General features: G+C 37.6%; 1 protein-coding gene across 6 annotated transcripts in view; it reads left to right on the top strand.

The window, feature by feature from the left end:
• FNIP1 (folliculin interacting protein 1) overlaps window positions 1-20,681 on the top strand; it is a 160,303-nt gene that overhangs the window by 60,533 nt on the left and 79,089 nt on the right. For all 6 annotated transcript variants that reach the window (XM_073994159.1, XM_005557703.4, XM_045394887.2 and 3 more), the window contains exons 2-3: window positions 618-744; window positions 10,947-11,081. In XM_073994159.1, coding sequence (XP_073850260.1) covers window positions 618-744; window positions 10,947-11,081 — 262 coding nt within the window. The remainder of the gene's footprint in view (window positions 1-617; window positions 745-10,946; window positions 11,082-20,681) is intronic.

Here is a 20,681-nt window from a genome sequence, read left to right as displayed (position 1 = left end):
CTTGAACTCCTGGGCTCAAGTGATCCTCCTACCTTGGACTCCCAAAGTCCTGGGATTACAGGTGTGAGCCACTGCACCGAGGAGTTGTGCCAGTTTATATTCATACCAACAGCATATGAGAATTTTCACTATACTTGATTGCTTTCTACTTTTTTGTTTGTTTGTTTTTTGTCTTGTGAGTCCTTTGCTATTATTTAAACGAAAGCCATTTCATTTTTCACATTTCCATATTGGAGAAATAGTAACAAAACTACTTAAAAATATGGGTTAACCTTATTATGTCATCTTGGTCCATCACATGAAATCAGTACTTATTTTCATTATGTTAAATATACTTATGTATATTTATTAAGTTAATGCTTTTAAAAATGATATGGGATAACTATACATATACTAAGTGATAGTTACTACTATTATTTTTAAATAAAAATAATTTTGTTTTGCCTTTATTTTTACTTTAAAGTTTTCAGCCATGAACTGGTGATATTTTATATAAAGATCTATATATTATTTAACAATAAGATAATTTTGGGCTTTTATTATATAGGTTTATTTCTAAGAATGTATATGGAATATTTATTAATGTAACTCTAATGGATCTTTACTTTTCTTTCAAGTTGGCCTTTACCAGAGTTTGATCCAAGCCAGATTCGACTGATTGTATATCAAGACTGTGAAAGACGAGGGAGAAATGTTTTGTTTGACTCCAGTGTTAAGAGAAAAAATGAGGACATATCAGTATCGGTGAGCATCATTATTGATTTGGTTGACTTTTAATGTTGAATATTTTGATAATTCCAGTATTATCAAACCGGATAATTGGGACTGAGACAGAAGAAAATAACTGGATGTTGGGGCTGAGGGAGAAGGAAATGTTTGGTGAATCTAACATTTTAGTTTGAATAGCTGAGGAGTGGTTTGATGCTTAAGAGTCACAGAATTGGAGATGGTCAAGCAGACAGTTGAAATCCAAGGCTAACTACAAATGTGAGCATGTCTTATTTGTATTTAGATTGCTAACAACAGCTCAGCAGAACTTGGCTGAGGCTGATTTTTTTTTAATTATCTCGATTATTTTTGATTACTTTTTTGGCAAGCATTTATTGAATTTTTTTTTTTTTTTTGTATTTGATAGTATCCTATTGAATTTCAACATATGACCTCTCCTTTACTCTTAATTTTGATTAATGCTATTCATTGTGTGTTTGTGCAGCTTTTTCTTTTTTATGTTAAACAGCCCTGTAAGAATTGACTCATGCTGTTTTTTGAACTCTCCTTGCATACCTTTTCTGGGATGATGCTTCATTTAGTCTCATTAATTTCTCTCCTGCTGATGTATTCCTTCTTCCCTCTCAGCTTTTCTCTTTGCTTGGCAACATTCACAAAGCCTCTTTACTCAACACTAACAAAATATTTTTTACTTTTTCCTTCAGGTTTGTGTTTGTCTAGTTCAGGCTACTATAACAAAGTACTGTAGACTGGGTGCCTTAAACAAGAAACTTTTGTTTCTCCTAGCGTATTTGGGTTTTTTGTGAGGCCTCTCTTCTGGGTTGCAGACTGCTGACTCCTCACTCTACCCTTACATGGTGGAAAGAAGGCAAGAGAACTCTTCACAGTCCTTTTTATAAGGGCACCAACCCCATTCATGAGGACTTCATTCTTATGACCTAATCACCTCCTAAAGTTCCCACCTCCCTAATATCATATGTTGGGTGAGGACGCCATATGAATTTTGAGGAGACACAAGCATTCAGTCCATAACAGTGTCCTCTCTCTTTTCCCATCCCTGGCCTCTTTGTCCCTCTCAGTCATCTTTCTTGGTGTCTATTAGTGTCTCTCATTTTCCCTTTGTCTATCACTCAGGCTCTCTAGAGTGTCTCTTCTCAGTCTATCTGTTGGTCTCTCCTTAGTCTTCTCTGTCTCTTGGTGTGTCAGTAGTAATATATTGACTCTCTTCTCAAACTATCCAGTTATTACTCAACTTTCTGAAATTTGCCTATAAGTCTACTCTTCTTTTTATTATCAAAGTTTTCTAGAAATTTATCAGTGTCTAGAAATCAAACATTGTTGACTACTTCCGGTCTCATTTATTTTATTATGCCTTTATCCTGTATACTATCTCCCTTAGTTGAAAATTTATCCTCCTTCAGGGTTTATTTTATGACAACTTTATGAATCCTTTCTGATTTTCTCTAGGTAAATTTATTTTCTCCTCCATCAGAATTCTCATAGTTCATTACTCACATTCATAGCCTTCTGTATAATAGCTGTATTTGTATGTGTATTTGTTACTAGACTAGGAAAAAAAAATCTTAAAATAAAAAATTGTCCTGTTACTCACCTTTATTTCCTACACTGCACACTGCCTTACATGTGGTAAGTACTTAGGACATATTTTGATCAGTTGTAATTACTGTTAGGAAGTTTATTTTCAAAATCCTGTAAATACTTCCTGAAGATTTTATGTCTTCCTTTTGAACACTACTGTACATATTGAAATACTCATTGTTTGTCCTGGGTTCTATATATGGAAAGAAGGACATTGTGTTGTAAATTTTTTTAAACTTTCTACATTATAATTTGGGTTCATACATAATAATGACGTTATGTTTAAGCATTAGCAGTTTGCTGGATGAAAGTAAATTATTCAGCTTTGCTGTATTTGTACAATATTCTATTTTGCTATGGTAAATGTTGAAGTTACTTCTCATGTTCTTCTTTCTTAGTTTTAAAAAACTTTCCTTAGTTTAAAACAATTTACAAGAGAGAATAAGGACTACAAATACTATTTTGACCATTCAGTATACCAAAGCTTTTTATTTTTTTGAGACAGGGATTTTTGTTGTTGTTGTTGTTGTTGTTGTTTGTTTTCTTGAGACAGGGTCTTGCTCTGTCGCCCAGGCTGGAGTGCAGTGGTAGTCTCAGCTCACTGCAACCTCTGCCTCCCAGGCTCAAGCAATTCTCATGCCTCAGCCTTGCGAGTAGCTGAGATTACAGGTGTGCACACCACGCCTGGGTAATTTTTATATTTTTAGTAGAAATGGGGTTTCGCCATGTTGGCCAGACTGGTCTCTAACTTCTAGGCTCAAGCTCTCCGCCTGCTTTGGCCTCATAAAGTGCTGGGATTACCAGCGTGAGCCACCTTGCCCGGCCTATTTACCAAAACTTTTACTGAAAACATTCTTTTTAAAAAAATGAGAATATGATGTCACCATGAGTTATAAACAGAAAGTCAAGCTTTAGAATGTGAAGCTTACAAAATTGTTTTACTCTGTTCCCTTTATCAAAAAAGAAATTAAAACATTTTCTCATTTGGAAACAGCGTCCGTCTGTCCTGCTATGTTGCCCAGCCTGGACTTGAATTCCTGGGATCAAACAGTCCTCCCTCTTCAGGCTGCTTGGGACAGTTTGTTATCAGCCTGAATCTGAATTTTAAGATTATTTTTGAAAAAGTGTCATTCGAAAGTTGCCAGGTAGGAGTAGAAGATAGTAATATTTGGGCCCACCCAATGTGTTTGAGTGTATTTAGTTAAATCAAAATCCTATTGATTGTTTACTTTGAAGCTATTTCAGCATTAAAAAATAGTCACTGTAAAAATACTTATTGAAGTCCTTTTAAATGTGTAAGACACATGGCAGTTTTCCTTGTAAAGATTATAGATTATCATAACTCACTTTTAGTACCTTTTATCTGGAGTGGGAGAGAAGATAATATTTCACAGTGGAATATTGATCCATTTCTGCTTTTGGTTGAACCAAAGAATTGTCAATGAAGACTATAACAGCAGTTTATGAACATAAGCAGATCATTTTTGTATTTCCATGCAACACAGACATTATGTATGTAGAGTATATTTAATGGGTTTTGGGAGAAAATTAGGAAGCTATGTATTTTATTTCATTTTAAATTCTATACAAAGTGAACTACATAAATGCTTTGATTATGTTTCAGAAACCAGAGTACTTTGCATGCTCAAATAGTGTCTTATGTAAGTTGAAATAAAATTGTTAATCAAGTGTATAGCTTTCTCACAACTCGTTTTTTTCAGATCTATTATATTTTATGAAAAATGACTGTTGAACTATAAAACCCAATTAAAGTGAATATGTGTAGTGATCTTAAAGAAGTGTTACTGGAAAGGGGTCCGGATCCAGACCCCAAAAGAGAGTTCTTGGATCTTGAGCAAGAAATAATTCAGGGCAAGTCTGTAAAGTGAAAGCGAGTTTATTAAGAAAGTAAAGGAATAAAGAATGGCAACTCCATAGGCAGACCAGCCCTGAGGCCTGCTGATGGTGGATTTTTATGGTTATTTCTTGATTGTGTGCTAAACAAGGGGTGAATTATTCGTGCCTCCCATTTTTTACACCATATAGGGTAATTTACTGACATTTCCAGTGGCATTTGTAAACTGTCATGGCACTGGTGGGAGTGTAGTAGTAAGGACGACCAGAGGTCACTCTTGTCGCCATCTTGGTTTTGGTGCATTTTAGCCAGCTTCTTTACTGTAGCCTTTTTCATCATCAAGGTCTTTGTGACCTATATCTTGTGCCAACCTCCTATCTCCTCCTGTGACTTAGAATGCTTTAACCATCTGGGAATGCAGCCCAGTTGGTCTGAGCCTCATTTTACCCAACACCTATTCAAGATGGAGTTGCTCTGGTTGAAACACTTCTGACAGAAGAACCTTCCCATGTTAGAAAAAAATATTGAGATGTGCTTTCGATATGAGCACTAACATAGCCAAATGGATCCATTGTGATTTTATCACGCTATTTTCCTTATCCTAGACATTGTTTTTATGTCAGCAACAGTGCAATGCTATTTCATGAGTTCCCAGTGAGGTTATATGACCATTCACATGTATCAGCTTTCACTGATTGTAAACAAGAATAAAGTTGTACATCAGTAAATTCAGGCAACTTTGGAAAGGTGAATATAGATTTTAAGATATGGGAAACACTCTGAAGTATCATACAGTGCTAATTGAATAGTTGAGTCTTATTTATGATATCAAATTTGCACATAGTATTTGGTTAGATAATTGGATTTAAGTTAATATACAGAAATCAGTAAGCTCAATATATGCAAATAGCTTCCAGTTTGAACACATAAAAGTGAAACATTCATTTAAAATAGCTATAATGACAAAGTTGCCTATGCGTAAACTTAACAAAATCTGTAAGTTTAGAACTTTAAAAGTCTTCTTAGGCTGGGCATGGTGCCTCACGCCTGTAATCCCAGCACTTTGGGAGGCCGAGGCAGGCGGATCACGAGGTCAGGAGATTGAGACCATCCTGGCTAACATGGCGAAACCCTGTCTCTACTAAAAATACAAAAAATTAGCCGGGCGTGTTGGCAGACTCCTCTAGTCCCAGCTACTCAGGAGGCTGAGGCAGGAGAATGGCGTGAAACTGGGAGGCGGAGCTTGTAGTGAGCCAAGATCGCGCCGCTGCACTCCAGCCTGGGCGACAGAGCGAGACTGCATCTCAAAAAAAAAAATTCTTCTTAAGGGACGTAAGAGCATACCTTCACAAATGGAAAGACAAAACATATTCTGTGGCAGTAGTCAATGTTATAAAGTTGTCCAAAGTGCTTTGTAAAATAATGCTATCACAGAAACAGTGTTATCCTTATTTTTGTGTTTGGGGTGGGGGTAGTGTCTGGAACTAAATAGTGGATTCTAAAGTTCAGATGGAAAAAAGTTAGCAATGATTGGTTGGAAAACTCTGAAAAAGAAGGGCAGTGAGGATGAGCCAGTCCTATCACATTTGAAAATATACTTCACAGTCTCAGTATTTAAGACAGTGTGTTATTGACACATAAATAGGCAATAGACTAATGGAACAAAATGGAGGATCAGAAATACATCCAAATACATGCAGGAATTTTGGTATATGATTAAGGCATCATCTTAAATGGTGTTGAGACAATTAGCCATGTGGAAGAAAGATTAATTTGGACTCACATTATTACTACTTACTATTATTATTATTTTAGAGATGGGGTCTTGCTGTTTTATCCAGGCTGGCCTCAAAGTCTTGGGCTCAAGTATGAGTCACTGTGCCCAGCCTTAATTTAGATTCATATCTTACAGTGTACATCAGGATGAAACCAAGTATATCAAACATTTAAATATAAAAATATAGAACTATAACATTACAAAAGAAAAAATGAGGGAGTTCTTCTATATCTGTGCAGTGGAAAAGGTATTCTAGGCTGGGTGTAGTGACTCACGCCTGTAAACCCAGCACTTTGGGCGGCCAAGATGGGTGAATCACTTGAGGCCAGGTGTTTGAGACCAGTCTGGCCAACATAGGAAGACCCCGTCTCTACAAAAAACATAAAAATTAGCTGGGTGTGGTGCTGAGTGTCTGTAGTCCCAGCTACTGGGAGACTGAGGCAGAAGAATTGCTTGAGTCCAGGAAGTGGAGGTTGCAATGAGTCAGGATCACACTACTGCACTCTAGCCTAAGTGACAAAGCAAGACCCTCTCCCTGGCCTGCTAAAAAAAAAAAAAAAAAAAAAAAAAATTGGCCAGATGCAGTGGCTTATGCCTGTAATGGCAGCACTTTGGGAGGCTGAAAGGCTGAATCACATGAGGTCAGGAGTTCAAGATCAGCTTGGCCAACATGGTGAAACCCCGTCTTTGCTAAAAAAAAAAAGGACAATAATTAGCCGGGTGTGGTGGCACACGCCTGTAGTTTCATCTACTAGGGAGGCCGAGACACAGTAATTGCTTGATCACAGGAGGCAGAGGCTACAGTGAGCCAAGATTGCAGTCATGCCACTGCACTCCAGCCTGGGCAACAGAGTGAGACTCTGTCTCAAGCAAAGATATTTCTAACTATGAGTTAAAATTCAGAAGCCATAAACTAAAAGATTGACAAATTTGACAGCCATTTTTTTTTTTAAACTTGCATGATAAAACAAAACAACACCATAAGGAAAGTTAAAAGACAAATGGCAACCTGGGAAAACACTTTGACAATATAAAATGCCAACTGTTAATATAAAGAGTTCCTAGAAATCAAGAACCACTCAGTAGATAATTGAGTGAAGGACAAGAGCAGAGCGTTGATATACAAATTGCTATTACATGTTTAATAAAATCTTACATTTATAAGATCCTCTCCCTTATCCATAATAAAGAAAATGAAAATCAAAACTGTATTGAAGCTGGGCATGGTGACACATGCCTGTAGTCCCAGCTACTCAGGAGGCTGAGGTGGGAGGATCGCTTGAGCTCAGGAATTTGAGGCCAGCCTGGGCAATATAGTGAGAACTCATCTCTTAAAAATAACAGCAGAAAAACCTATACTGAGATTTCAGGTCTTTCCTTTTCTAATGACAAAAACTAATGCCTGATGATCTGAGGTGGAACAGTTTCATCCTGAAACCATACCCCCACTATGCTACCCCAGTCTGCAGAAAAATTGTCTTGCATGAAACTGGTGCCTGGTGCCAAAAAGGTTGGCAACCGCTGTTGAGCACTAGGGAATACAGGTGAATAAAAAAAGACATAGTTCTTTTCCTCATAGAACTAACAATCTGACAGCAGAAAGAAACATTTAACAGATAATTACACAAATATGTGTAATGAAATGTGTATTTCAAGTATGTCTAATAAAAGTAATGATAGCAGCAGCTAACTTACGTTAGCACTGACTGTAAAGAGTAAATTATGTAAAACAGAAGAGTACTATCATTATTCCAATTTACAGACGAAGAGGTTAAAGGATGACAATGTTTTAGTGAATTACCATGAAAGGACTTCATTTAGTCTAGGGAAATAAGAAAGTGAACTTTTAAGCTTACACTGAGTTAAGGTGAAAGAGGAAGCACTTGAGAGAGCTGGAAAGACATTCCAGGCTGAGGTAACCATGTATGTCCAATCTCTGAAACAAAAGGCAGTTTGCTAGAGGAAGAAAAGGGGCATACTTCTGTTCTAGGACTAAAGCATAAAAACATGCCTAAAAGTGTGTACAAAAGGATGCACATACACACACATACTATTCTCCCATCAGTTCCTCAGCTGTTTCTCTACTCCCTCCCATCTTGAAGTCGTGGCTCTTCTGAAACCAAACAGCAACAACTACAGTGGCAGATGGTCCTATAATGGGGGGACAAGGCGCAGTCAACAACAATCCCTCATGTAAGCACAGGACTTCTATAAGCAGGAATTGTAGGAAAAAGTGTTCAGTTTCGTATTATTTACTTTGTTATCTCAGATAAGTGATGCCAAACTTTAACCCACAAAAACAAATACCTTCAAATTATGCAAAAAAAGTTATAAATGTTACTGAAAAACACAACTGTCTTTCTATAACTAGGTTATAATTTGTATTAACTTTTTGAAACAATCACAAATAAGTTGCAAGTTCAATACAGAGAACTTTTGCTTTTCTGAATGGAATGAGAGTAAACTGCCTACTTGATAACCCATCAACGTTGAATATTTCAATGTGTATTTCCTAAAAACATGAACATTCTTCTACGTAACGACAATACAGCAAAAATTCAGGAAATCTTTGATATATTATAACCTCAGATCCCATTAAAACTTGACAAGTTGTCCACTTAACATCCTGGAGAACAAAAGGATCCAGTTGAGAATCTTGCATTGCATTTATTTGTTATATCTCTTTAGAGAGAGATCCCTCGTGTGCACAATTCAGAATAGGATTCGAACTCCTATGAGGATCTAATGCTGAGGCTGATGTGACAGGAGGTGGAGTGCAGGCGGTAATGCTCACTTGCCCACTGCTCACCACCAGCCATGTGGCCTGGTTCCTAACAGGCCATGGACTGGTACTGGTCAGCAGCCACCCCCTGGCTTAGAACACATAGTACTTAAATACTTTTGTTGACTGATGAAATGGTGGTTTGTGATAGTGGATAAGTCAAGCCAACTGGGTTTAGATAACAGATTTACTAGCTCTTGTAACCTTGGTGAAGTTATTTAACCTGTTTGAGCGTCACGTTTCTCATCTGTAAAATAGGGTTAATAATATCTACTATGCTCAGTATTAGAGAAAATGTACATTAAGGCCTGGCATTTTGTTGGTGATCAATAAGTAATAAGGTTATTAAGATGTGGTGAAGGAGACCTATAGTAAAAATATCCATACTTGTTATCAAGTGTTGAAACATACATGGAAATATCTAGTGAAGTCCCTGACTTCAATTATGTTAGCCCCTCATTTTAACTGTTTTCTAATAACAGTTATATCTAGGTTGAATGCAGTGGCTCACACCTGTAATCCCAGCACTTTGGGAGGCCAAGGTGGGAGGATTACTTTAGCCCAGGAGTTTGACACCAGCCTGGGCAACATGATGAGACCTTGTTTCTACAAAAAGTAAAATTAGCTGGTTGTGGTGGCATACGCCTGTAGACCCAGCTCTGTGGGGATAGCTAGGATACTATAACTATTATGTATAATATGTATTATATATGTGTGTATGGAAAAAATATATACACACACACACACACACATTCCCTTAAGTGTTGTTAGGTAGGGTTTTTCTTCCCATTAAACAAATAACAAATTAAGGTTTAGAGAGGTCAGTTAACTTGCTCAAGGAACCAGATTTTGAACTCATATCTAGTTCTAAAGCTTTTATTATTTTTACTTTAAATTTTTGGTTAGAGATAATTGGAGACTACTACATGCAAAATGATGCTTTTGGTGATGTTGGTAACTAGAAAACAATCAGTCTTCAGTAAATTTGACTTTAGTCAGATTATTTGTTCTAAAAACCTGCCTGAGGTTTGTTAAATGGAAGAATGGACATACTGGTAACTGTGATAAAGCAATGGAATACTTTTAGGAATATCACAGATGTTGGTGGATTGTAACTTTGGCAGTTGTGAGCAGTGAAAGATGTTGGGGAGGAAAAAGAGAAAGAGGAATAAAAAAAAAGAAATACATTTTTCTTCCACACTGGATTGCACATTCATCTGGTCTTAAGTTCATTTTCTTATTAAAAATTTAAATATTACATGACTATATTCTCATTTCAATAGAATAAACATGTATTTATGTATAGTTAAATCTAAAAGTCTCATTTGCATTTCTTTCATCCCTACATTTCTCCCCAGAAAAATAGGTAATTTTTTTATAACAATGTTACTTACGTTTACTTGGGTTTGTTATTATATTTAAATGAATGAATAAGTATTTTTTAAATGGTCTCAGTTTTAATTTCTAGTATGGGAAAATACTGATAATTATAACCCATATACACAAAAGACTCTTGGGATCCTCGATAACTTGTAAGAACGTTAAGGGTTGTTTTGTTTGTTTGCTTTTTTTTTTTTTTTTTTTTGGAGACAGAGTCTCACTCTGTCACCCAGGCTGGAGTGCTGTGGTGCAATCTCAGCTCACTGCAACCTTCGTCTCCCAGGTTCAAAAGATTCTTGTGCCTCAGCTTCCCAAGTAGCTGGAATTACAGGCATGTGCCACCACGCCCAGCTACTTTTTGTCTTTTAGTAGAGATGGGGTTTCTCGCTGTTGGTTGGTCTGGTCTTGAACTCTTGGTCTCAGGTGATCTGCCTGCCTCAGCCTCCCAAAGTGCTGGGATTACAGGTGTGACCCACCATGCCTGGCCCATAAAGGGGTTTTGAGACCAAATAATTTGAAAACTACTGCAATATATTATTACATCGGTATTAATGAACATCGTGTAGGCCATGGTAATCTAGAAAATTCTCAGGATGTAATAATGTTGGCCAGAAATAACAAACCCCACAGATACTATTCTGTTTATAAGACAAAAAATAGAAAATACTGGAGAAAATATAGCAAAATGCAAATAGTCATATTAAGGTTGTATTATTTTGAGTTATTTCATTCTTGTTTTTTCCAAAGGTTTTTATACTTTGATGAAATTTGTATATGGTTAAAAATCTGTTAAAATATGAATGGAAATATTATCTGTATTTCAGAAACTCTGCAGTGATGCTCAAGTTAAAGTCTTTGGGAAATGCTGCCAACTGAAACCTGGAGGAGACAGTTCTTCCTCTTTAGATAGTTCTGTGACTTCATCTTCTGATATAAAAGACCAGTGTCTTAAGTACCAGGTAAGATCATTGATGTCATTTATTTATTTATTCATTTATAAATATTTTTGAACATCATCCAATGAACTGTGGAGATATAATAGCAATTAGTCCTTATCTTCCTAGAGCTTGCATTGAAGCTGGAGAGACAGATAAGTAAGTTTATGAACTTTGACAAATCTGAGAATAAGAGATGTAGAGAGCTGTAGGTATAGGTTGCACGAGTATTTTCTCCTTATATTTCCCAATTCAGATTTAGATTGGGTTATCAGAATAATTTCTTATTTTACATACTTTTTCATTGTTTATGAAGATAAATACAAAATACCAATACAGTTTCCGTTGTATGAAATTAAAGTATGATTGGAAATATACATAATACACAGTGTTATTTTTCAAAAGTAATGTGACTTCTTGTAAAACATGGAATTAAACGTATTAGCAAGTATAATACGTAGGAACTTCTCTAAATGTATTACATTTTGTGTAATATCAGTGTTTGGTCTCATGCTCAGCAAGTGTCATCTGTTGTAAATTTATTTGTGTCATCCAAGTTTGCATTAATCACAAGTATTTTATATTTACACAGTATCAAAAATAGAATCTGGCTTTTTAATTACTGGTAATGAAATGATTGTGTTTTGATAGAAATTGATCTTTCTACCTAATCAATGGGACAAGCTGTGTGAAAAGAGTCTGAAATTACTAAATTCCAGATGGATTTACTGCACAGTTCCCCCTGCCTTCTTCTATTCTACCTCCCCTTTAGGCATGATACCTTAACAAATCCATAATAGTGCTGTGCCATACAACACCATCATGACTTACACCATTTTGCACAACTTTGAAAGTTTTGTGATTTTTAAAAAATTTAGCCATGTGGGCTGGGCACAGTGACTCATGCCTGTAATCCCAGCACTTTGGGAGGGTGAGACAGGCAGATCACCTGAGGTTGGGAGTTCGAGACCAGCCTGACCAACATGGAGAAACGCCATCTCAACTAAAAATATAAAAATAGGCGTGGTGGCACATGCCTGTAATCCCAGCTACTCAGGAGGCTGGGGCAGGAGAATTGCTTGAACCCGGGAGGCGGATGTTGCGGTGAGCCAAGATTGCACCATTGCACTCCAGCCTGGACAACAAGAGCGAAACTCTGTTTCAGGAAAAAAAAAAAAAAAAAAAGCCATGTGTGTAGTGTGAGCCTGTAGTCGCAGCTACTCAGGAGGCTGAGGTGGGAGGATTGCTTGAGCCCAGAAGTTCTAGGATGTGATAAGTTACGATCATGCCATAGCAACCCAGCCTAGGTGACAGAGTGAGACCTTGTCTCAATAAAAAATATGTATATAGGGTGGCTGGCAAGATGGCCAAATAGGAACAGCTCCAGTCTGTAGCTCCCAGCAAGATCAAAGCAGAAGGCAGGTGATTTCTGCATTTCCAACTGAGTGAAAACAAAGCTGCTGCTGGGAAGTTAGAACTGGGCGGAGCTCGTCGCAGCTCAGCAAAGCCACTGTAGCCAGACTGCCTCTCTAGATTCCTCCTGTCTGGGCAGGGCGTCTCTGAAAGAAAGGCAGCAGCCCCAGTCAGGGGCTTATAGATAGAACTCCCATCTCCCTGGGACAGAGTACCTGGAGGAAGAGGTGGCTCTGGGCCTAGCCTCAGCAGACTTAAATGTTCCTGCCTGCTAGCTCTGAAGAGATCAGTGGATATCCCAGTACAGCGTTCAAGCTCTGGTAAGGGACAGACTACCTCCTCAAGTGGGTCCCTGACCTCTATGACTCCTCACTGGGAGACACCTACCAACAAGGGTCAACAGACATCTCATAGAGGAGAGCTCTGGCTGGCATGTGGCAGGTGCCCCTCTGGGATGAAGCTTCCAGAGGAAGGAACAGGCAGGAATCTTTGCTGTTCTGCGGCCTCCACTGGTGATACCCCAGGCAAACAGGGTCTGGAGTGGACCTCCAGCAGACACCAGCAGACCTGCAGTAGAGGGGTCTGACTGGTAGAAGGGAAATTAACAAACAGAAAGAAATAGCATCAACATCAACAAAAAGGACATCCCCATGAAAACCCCATCTGAAGGTCACCAGCATCAAAGAACAAAGATAGATACATCCACAAAGATGAGGAAAAACCAGCATAAAAAGGCTGAAAATTCCAAACACCAGAATGCCTCTCCTCCTGAGAAGGATCACAACACCTTGCCAGCAAGGGAACAAAACTGGATGGAGGATGAGTTTGACAAGTTGACAGAAGTAAGCTTCAGAAGATAGATAGAAACAAACTCCTCTGAGCTAAAGGAGCATCTTCTAACCCAATGCAGGAAAGCTGAGAACCCGGAAAAAAGGTTAGATAAATTGCTAACTGGAATAACCAGTTTAGAGAAGAACATGAATGACCTGATGGAGCTGAAAAACACAGCAGGAGAACTTCTTGAAGCATGCACAAGCATCAATAGCTGAATCAATCAAGCGGGAGAAAGTATATCAGAGATTGAAGATCAACTTTATGAAATAAAAAGTGAAGACAAAATTAGAGAAAAAAGAATGAAAAGGAACAAACAAAGCCTCCAAGAAATATGGGACTATGTGAAAAGGCCAAACCTGCGTTTGATTGGTGTACCTGAAAGTGACAGGGAGAATGGAACCAAGTTGGAAAACACTCTTCAGGATATTATCCAGGAGAACTTCCCCAACCTAGCAAGACAGGCCAACATTAAAATTCAGGAAATACAGAGAACGCCACAAAGATAGTGTTTGAGAAGAGCAACCCTAAGACATATAATTGTCAGATTCACCAAGGTTGAAATGAAGGAAAAAATGTTAAGGGCAGCCAGAGAGAAAGTTAGGGTTATACACAAAGGGAAGCCCATCAGACTAACAGTGGATCTCTCTGCAGAAACTCTGAAGCCAGAAGAGAGTTGAGGGGCCAATATTCAACATTCTTAAAGAAAAGAATTTTAAACCCAGAATTTCATATCCAGCCAAACTAAGCTTCATAAGCGAAGGAGAAATAAAATCCTTTCCAGATGAGCACATGCTGAAAGATTTTGTCACCACCTAAGGCCTGCTTCCTGAAGGAAACGCTAAATATGGAAAGGAAAAAACAGTACCAGCCACTGCAAAAACATATGAAATTGTAGCACGGTTGACACTAAGAAGAAACGGCATCAACAATGCATCATAATGACAGGATTAAATTCACACATAACAATATTAACCTTAAACATAAATGGACTAAATGCCCCCATTAAAAGACACAGACTGGCAAATTGGATAACGAGTCAAGACACATCAGTATGCTGTATTCAGGAGACCCGTCTCATGTGCAAAGACACATATAGGCTCAAAATAAAAGGAAGGAGAAATATTTACCAAGCAAATGGAAAGCAAAAAAAATCCTAGTCTCTGATAAAACAGACTTTAAACCAGCAAAGATTAAAAAAAAAAAAAGACAAGGGCATTACATAATGGTAAAGGGATCAATGCAACAATAGGGATCAGTGCAACAAGAAGAGCTAACTATTGTAAATATATATGCATCCAATACAAGAGCACCCAGATTCATAAAGCAAGTTCTTAGAGACCTACAAAGAAACTGAGACTCCCACACAATAATAGTGGGAGACTTTAATACCTGACTGTCAATATTAGACAGATCAACAAGACAGAAAATTAACAAGGATGTTCAGGACTTGAACTCAGCTCTGGACCAAGTGGACCTAATAGACATCTACAGAACTCTCCACCCCAAATCAACAGAATATACATTCTTCTCAGCAACACATCACACTTATTCTAAAATTGACCACATAATTGGCAGTAAAACACTCGTCAGCGAATGCAAAAGAACGGAAATCATAACAGTCTCTCAGACCACAGTGCAATCAAATTAGATCTCAGGATTAAGAAACTCACTCAACCGCACAACTACTTAGAAACTGAACAGCCTGCTCCTGAATGACTACTGAGTAAATAACAAACTGAAGTCAGAAATAAATAAGTTTGAACAAAGACACACCGTACCAGAATCTCTGGGACTCAGCTAAAGCAGTGTTTAGAGGGAAATCTATACCACTAAATGCCCACAGGAGAAAGTGGGAAAGATCAAAAATTGACACCCTAACATCATAATTAAAAGAACTAGAGAAGAAAAAGCAAATTCAAAAGCTAGCAGAAGACAGGAAATGACTAAGATCAGAGCAGAACTGAAGGAGATGGGACAGGAAAAACCCTTTAAAAAATCAATGAATCTAGGAGCTGGTTGTTTGAAAAGATTAACAACATAGATAGACCGCTAGCCAGACTAATAAAGAGGAAAAGAGAGAAGAATCAGACACAATAAGAAATGATGAAGGGGATATCGCCACTGATCCCACAGAAATACAGACTTCCATCATAGAATACAATAAACACCTTTACGCAAATAAACTAGAAAATCTAGAAGAAATGGATAAATTCCTGGACACATATACCCTCCCCAGACTAAACCAGGAAGAAGTCAAATCCCTGAATAGACCAACAGCAAGTTCTGAAATTGAGGCAGTAATTAATAGCCTACCAAGCAAAAAAGGTCCAGAACCAGATGAATTCATAGCCGAATTCTATCAGAGGTACAAAGAGGAGCTAGAGCTGGTACCATTCCTTCTGAAACTATTCCAATCAATAGAAAAAGAGGAAATCCTCCATAACTAATTTTATGAGACCAGCATCATCCTGATACCAAAACCTGGCAGAGACGCAACAGAAAAAGAAAATTTCAGGTGAGTATCCTGATGAACATCAATGGGAAAATCCCCAATAAAATACTGGCAAGCTGAATCCAGCAGCACATCAAAAAGCCTATCCACCACAATCAAGTTGGCTTCATCCTTGGGATGCAAGACTGGTTCAACGTATGCAAATCAGTAAACGTAATCCATCACATGAACAGAACCAATGACAGAAATCACATGATTATCTCAATAGATGCAGAAAAGGCCTTCGATAAAATTCAACACCCATCATGCTAAAAACTCTCAATAAACTAGGTATTGATGGAGCGTATCTCAAAATACGTTCCATCAGTGCCTATTTATGACAAACCCATAGCCAGCATCATCCCGAATGGGCAAACGCTGGAAGCATTCCCTCTGAAAACCAGCACAAGATAAGGATGCCCTTTCTTACCACTCCTATTCAACATAGTATTGGAAATTCTGGCCAGGGCAATCAGGCAAGAGAAAGAAATAAAGCATATTCAAATAGGAAGAGAGGAAGTTAAATTGTCCCTGTTTGCAGATGATATGATTGTATATTCAGAAAACCCCATCGTCTCAGCCCAAAATCTCCTTAAGCTGATAAGCAACTTCAGTAAAGTCTCAGGATACAAAATCAATGTGCAAAAATCACAAGCATTCCTATACACCAATAATAGATAAACAGAGAGCCAAATCATGAGTTAACTCCCGTTCACAATTGCTACAAAGAGAATAAAATACCTAGGAATCCAACTTACAAGGGATGTGAAGGACCTCTTCAAGGAGAACTACAAACCACTGCTCAAGGAAAAAGAGAGGATACAAACAAATGGAAAAACATTTCATGCTTATGGATAGGAAGAATCAGTATCGTGAAAATGGCCATCATGCCTATAGTAATTCATAGATTCAATGCTGTCTCCATCAATCTACCATTGACTTTCTTCACAGAGTTAGAAAATCTACTTTAAATTTCATATGGAACCAAGAAAGAGCCTGTATAGCCAAGAAAATCCTAAGCAAAAAGAACAAAGCTGGAGGCATCACGCTACCTGACTTCAAACTGTACTACAATGCTAGAGTAACCAAAACAGCATTGTACTGATACCAAAATAGATACATAGATCAATGGAACAGAACGGAGGCCTCAGAAATAACGCCACACATCAACAACCATCTGATCTTCGACAAACCTGACAAAAACAAGCAATGGGGAGAGGATTCCCTATTTAATAAATGGTGTTGGGGAAAACTTACTAGCCATATGCAGAAAACTGAAACTGGATCCCTTCCTTACACCTTATATACAAAAATTAACTCAAGATGGATTAAAGACTTAAACATAAGACCTAAAACCATAAAAACCCTAGAAGAAAACCTAGGCAATACCATTCAGGACATAGGCATGAGCAAAGACTATGACTAAAACACCAAAAGCAGTGGCAACAAAAGCCAAAATTGACAAATGAGATCTAATTAAAGAGCTTTTGCACAGCAAAAGAAAGTATCATCAGAGTCAACAGGCAACCTGCAGAATGGGAGAAAACTTTTGCAATCTATCCATCTGACAAAGGGCTAATATCCAGAATCTACAAGGAACTTAAACAAATTTACAAGAAACAACGCCATCAAAAAGTGGATGAAGGATACAAATGAACACTTCTCAAAAGAAGACATTTATATGCAGCCAACAAACATGAAAAAAGCTCATTATCACTGGCCATTAGAGAAATGCAAATCAAAACCATAATGAGATAAGCATCTCATGTCAGATAGAATAGCAATCATTAAAAAGGCAGGAAACAACAGATGCTGGAGAGGATGTGGAGAAATAGGAACACTTTTACACTGGTGGTGGGAGTGTAAATTAGTTCTACCATTATGGAAGACAGTGTGGCAATTCTTCAAGGATCTAGATCCAGAAATACCATTTGACCCAGCAATCCCATTACTGGGTATATACCCAAAGGATTGTAAATCATTCTAGTATAGAGACACATGGATATGTATGTTTATTGCAGCACTATTTACAATAGCAAAGACTTGGAACCAACCCAAATGTCCATCAGTGATAGACTGGATAAAGAATATGTGGCACATATACACTATGGAATACTGTGCAGCCATAAAAAGGGATGAGTTCATGTCCTTTGCAGGAATGTGGATGAAGCTGGAAACCATCATTTTCAGCAAACTAACACAAGAACAGAAAACCAACACCGCATGTTCTCGCTCATAAGTAGGAGTTGAACAATGAAAGCACATGGACACAGGGAGGGGAACATCACACACTGGGGCCTGTTGGGGGATGGGGGGCTAGGGGAGGAGTAGCATTAGGAAAAATACCTAATGTAGATGACAGGTTGATGGGTGCAGCAAACCACCATGGCACATGTATACCTATTTAACAAACCTGCACATTCTGCACATGTATCCCAGAACTAAGAAGCATAATAATAATTTTTTAAAAATGTATATAATTTCAGGTAAGTGGAACATATTCTTTGAGTTACACAGTGTTTAACAGATTATTAGCTTTCAGGAATGAGTACTTAGAATAGACCTTTTAAATAAGGCATTTTTAAAAAGACAATAATGATAATAGCATCCTTTTAATTATAAGTTTCGTTGTAGATTATGTCGCATTAAAATACATAGCTTGCCAGTCACATTCATGGTAACCATTTAATATATGTTAGAACAGACAAATAGAACCTTAATAGTAAACTATATGGTATCATAAAATTTACATAGCAGTGTATTAATATTTTTACTGTATTTTGCTTTCTGGGGATTATTTTATTTGCGTAATAGTTAAATCTATAAATGCCTTGGTATTTAAATTTGTATAGCTTGCTTAATACAAGAAATAATAATTTCAGTCAAAATAACAATGTAGTTAGACACATTATGGAGCTTGTAAGGGAAGACTGCCATGTCTGTCATTAGCCAGAAGTAATTTAGGTTGCCAAGTAATACTGGCATTGAGTTTTTTAAAAAAGCTATTTTATCATTAAAAAAATTGTTCAACTCCATTTCTGAAATGTTGTTCTCAGTACCCAAGCCTCTGTGTCTTAAAATAAAAATTTGATCTTAACCAAATCTCAAGAATAAATTAGTTGCTTTCTATATTAGTAACCTAGGTATGACAGAAATGACTTTTTTCTTAAAAATTAACTTTGTGGGCCAGGCACGGTGGCTCATGCCTATAATCCCAGCACTTTGGGAGGTCAAGGTGGGCGGATCACAAGGTCAGGAGATCGTTATCATCCTGGCCAAAATGGTGAAACCCCGTCTCTACTAAAAATACAAAAATTAGCTCGGTGTGGTGGTGTGCACATGTAGTCCCAGCTACTCTGGAAGCTGAGGCAGGAGAATTACTTGAAACCCGGGAGGCGGAGGTTGCAGTAAGCCGAGATCGTGCCATTGCATTCCAGCCTGGGAGACAAGAGCAAGACTCCATCTCAAATAACAATAATAATAATAATAATATAATAATAATAATAATAATAATAATAATAATGTTTGTGCTCTTATTAGACCAAAATTAAGAGTATAGCTCTGAGAAGGAAAAAAAAACCATGTAAATGAACATACACGAAACTGATATAAAAATAGCCATGTATAAAAAAATGTGTTGCTACTTGAAGGTGTCTTTTTAAAGAAAGGTACAAATATTTAAACATAGGGATTGTCTTAACCCTAATAATAGGACAATTTAAGATAGGTAGTAAATAGACAAAGGAGTAAAAGTGTCACATGATAAAATGAAAAACAGTGTGCAGCTGTATATCCTGGTCTCCAGTTGTAAAGTGGGGATTCTCTTCACTTTATGGTTATTAGAATTTTCCTAAATATTTTAGAAACCATTAATTTTTTTATTTTATATAATTGCATCAAAGGATGGTATTGGAACACTCTCTAAACAGTGGCTTAAACAAATTAGGGATTGTGTTCCTGACATGATAACCCTAAAAGTGTACTATCTAGGTGTGATACTGGGCTTCAATATACCCTCAGAGACCATGGTTCCCTTATCTTTCTACTTGGAGTTAATGTGTACTTGTTGCCTTGTTGTTATAATATGACATCTCCATCTGTAGTGACTTCCATTTACATCTTACTGACCAGGCCTGTGTCAAATGCATGTAAATGAGTACTGAAAATTGCTACTTCAACCATAACACTAACCTTTTAAGTATAAAAATTATTCTAAATCGCCTATCTTCAAGTGAGCCTGTGAAATGAAATTTTTTTCAGTTGGGCACATTAGTTCCCTAAAACAAACTGGACTTCAAAAAATGAGGAAGAATTAGAGAACAGATACTTGGTAGGTAAATAGTGATATTTGCCACGATATCTAAATAGTAACCCAACGGATAAGTTCAATCTTTAACTGTTGTCTGACTCCTGTGAAGACAAAGAATAACGAAAGAGAATAACTTTTTAATCAGGAGGTTCTTTGGAAACAAGACATTCTAATGTTTCGAGGAAGTCTTGCTCTGTCGCCCAGGCTGGAGTGCAGTGGCCCGGTCTCCACTCACTACAACCTCTGCCTCCTGGGCTCAAGCAATTCTCCTGCCTCAGCCTCCCAAGTAGCTGGGATTATAGGCGTGCACCACCATGCCCAGCTAATTTTTTGTATTTTTAGCAGAGACAAGGTTTCACCATGTTGGCCAGGCTGGTCTCAAACTCCTGACCTTGTGATCCTTTCGCCTCGGCCTCCCAAAATGCTGGGATTACAAGCATGAGCCACCGTGCCAAGCCTCAAAGAAGTCTTAAAAAAAAAAAAAAAATTGTGGTAAGAACATGAGGTCTACCCTCTTAAATTTTTAAATGTACAAGGAATTGTTGTCTATATGTACACTGTAGATCTCTAGAGCTTA

This window comes from Macaca fascicularis, chromosome 6, assembly GCF_037993035.2.
Source record: "Macaca fascicularis isolate 582-1 chromosome 6, T2T-MFA8v1.1".
Taxonomy (NCBI): Eukaryota; Metazoa; Chordata; class Mammalia; order Primates; family Cercopithecidae; genus Macaca; species Macaca fascicularis.
The sequence above is the reverse complement of the archived record's forward strand: the minus strand, read 5'-3'. Positions and strand labels throughout refer to the sequence as shown.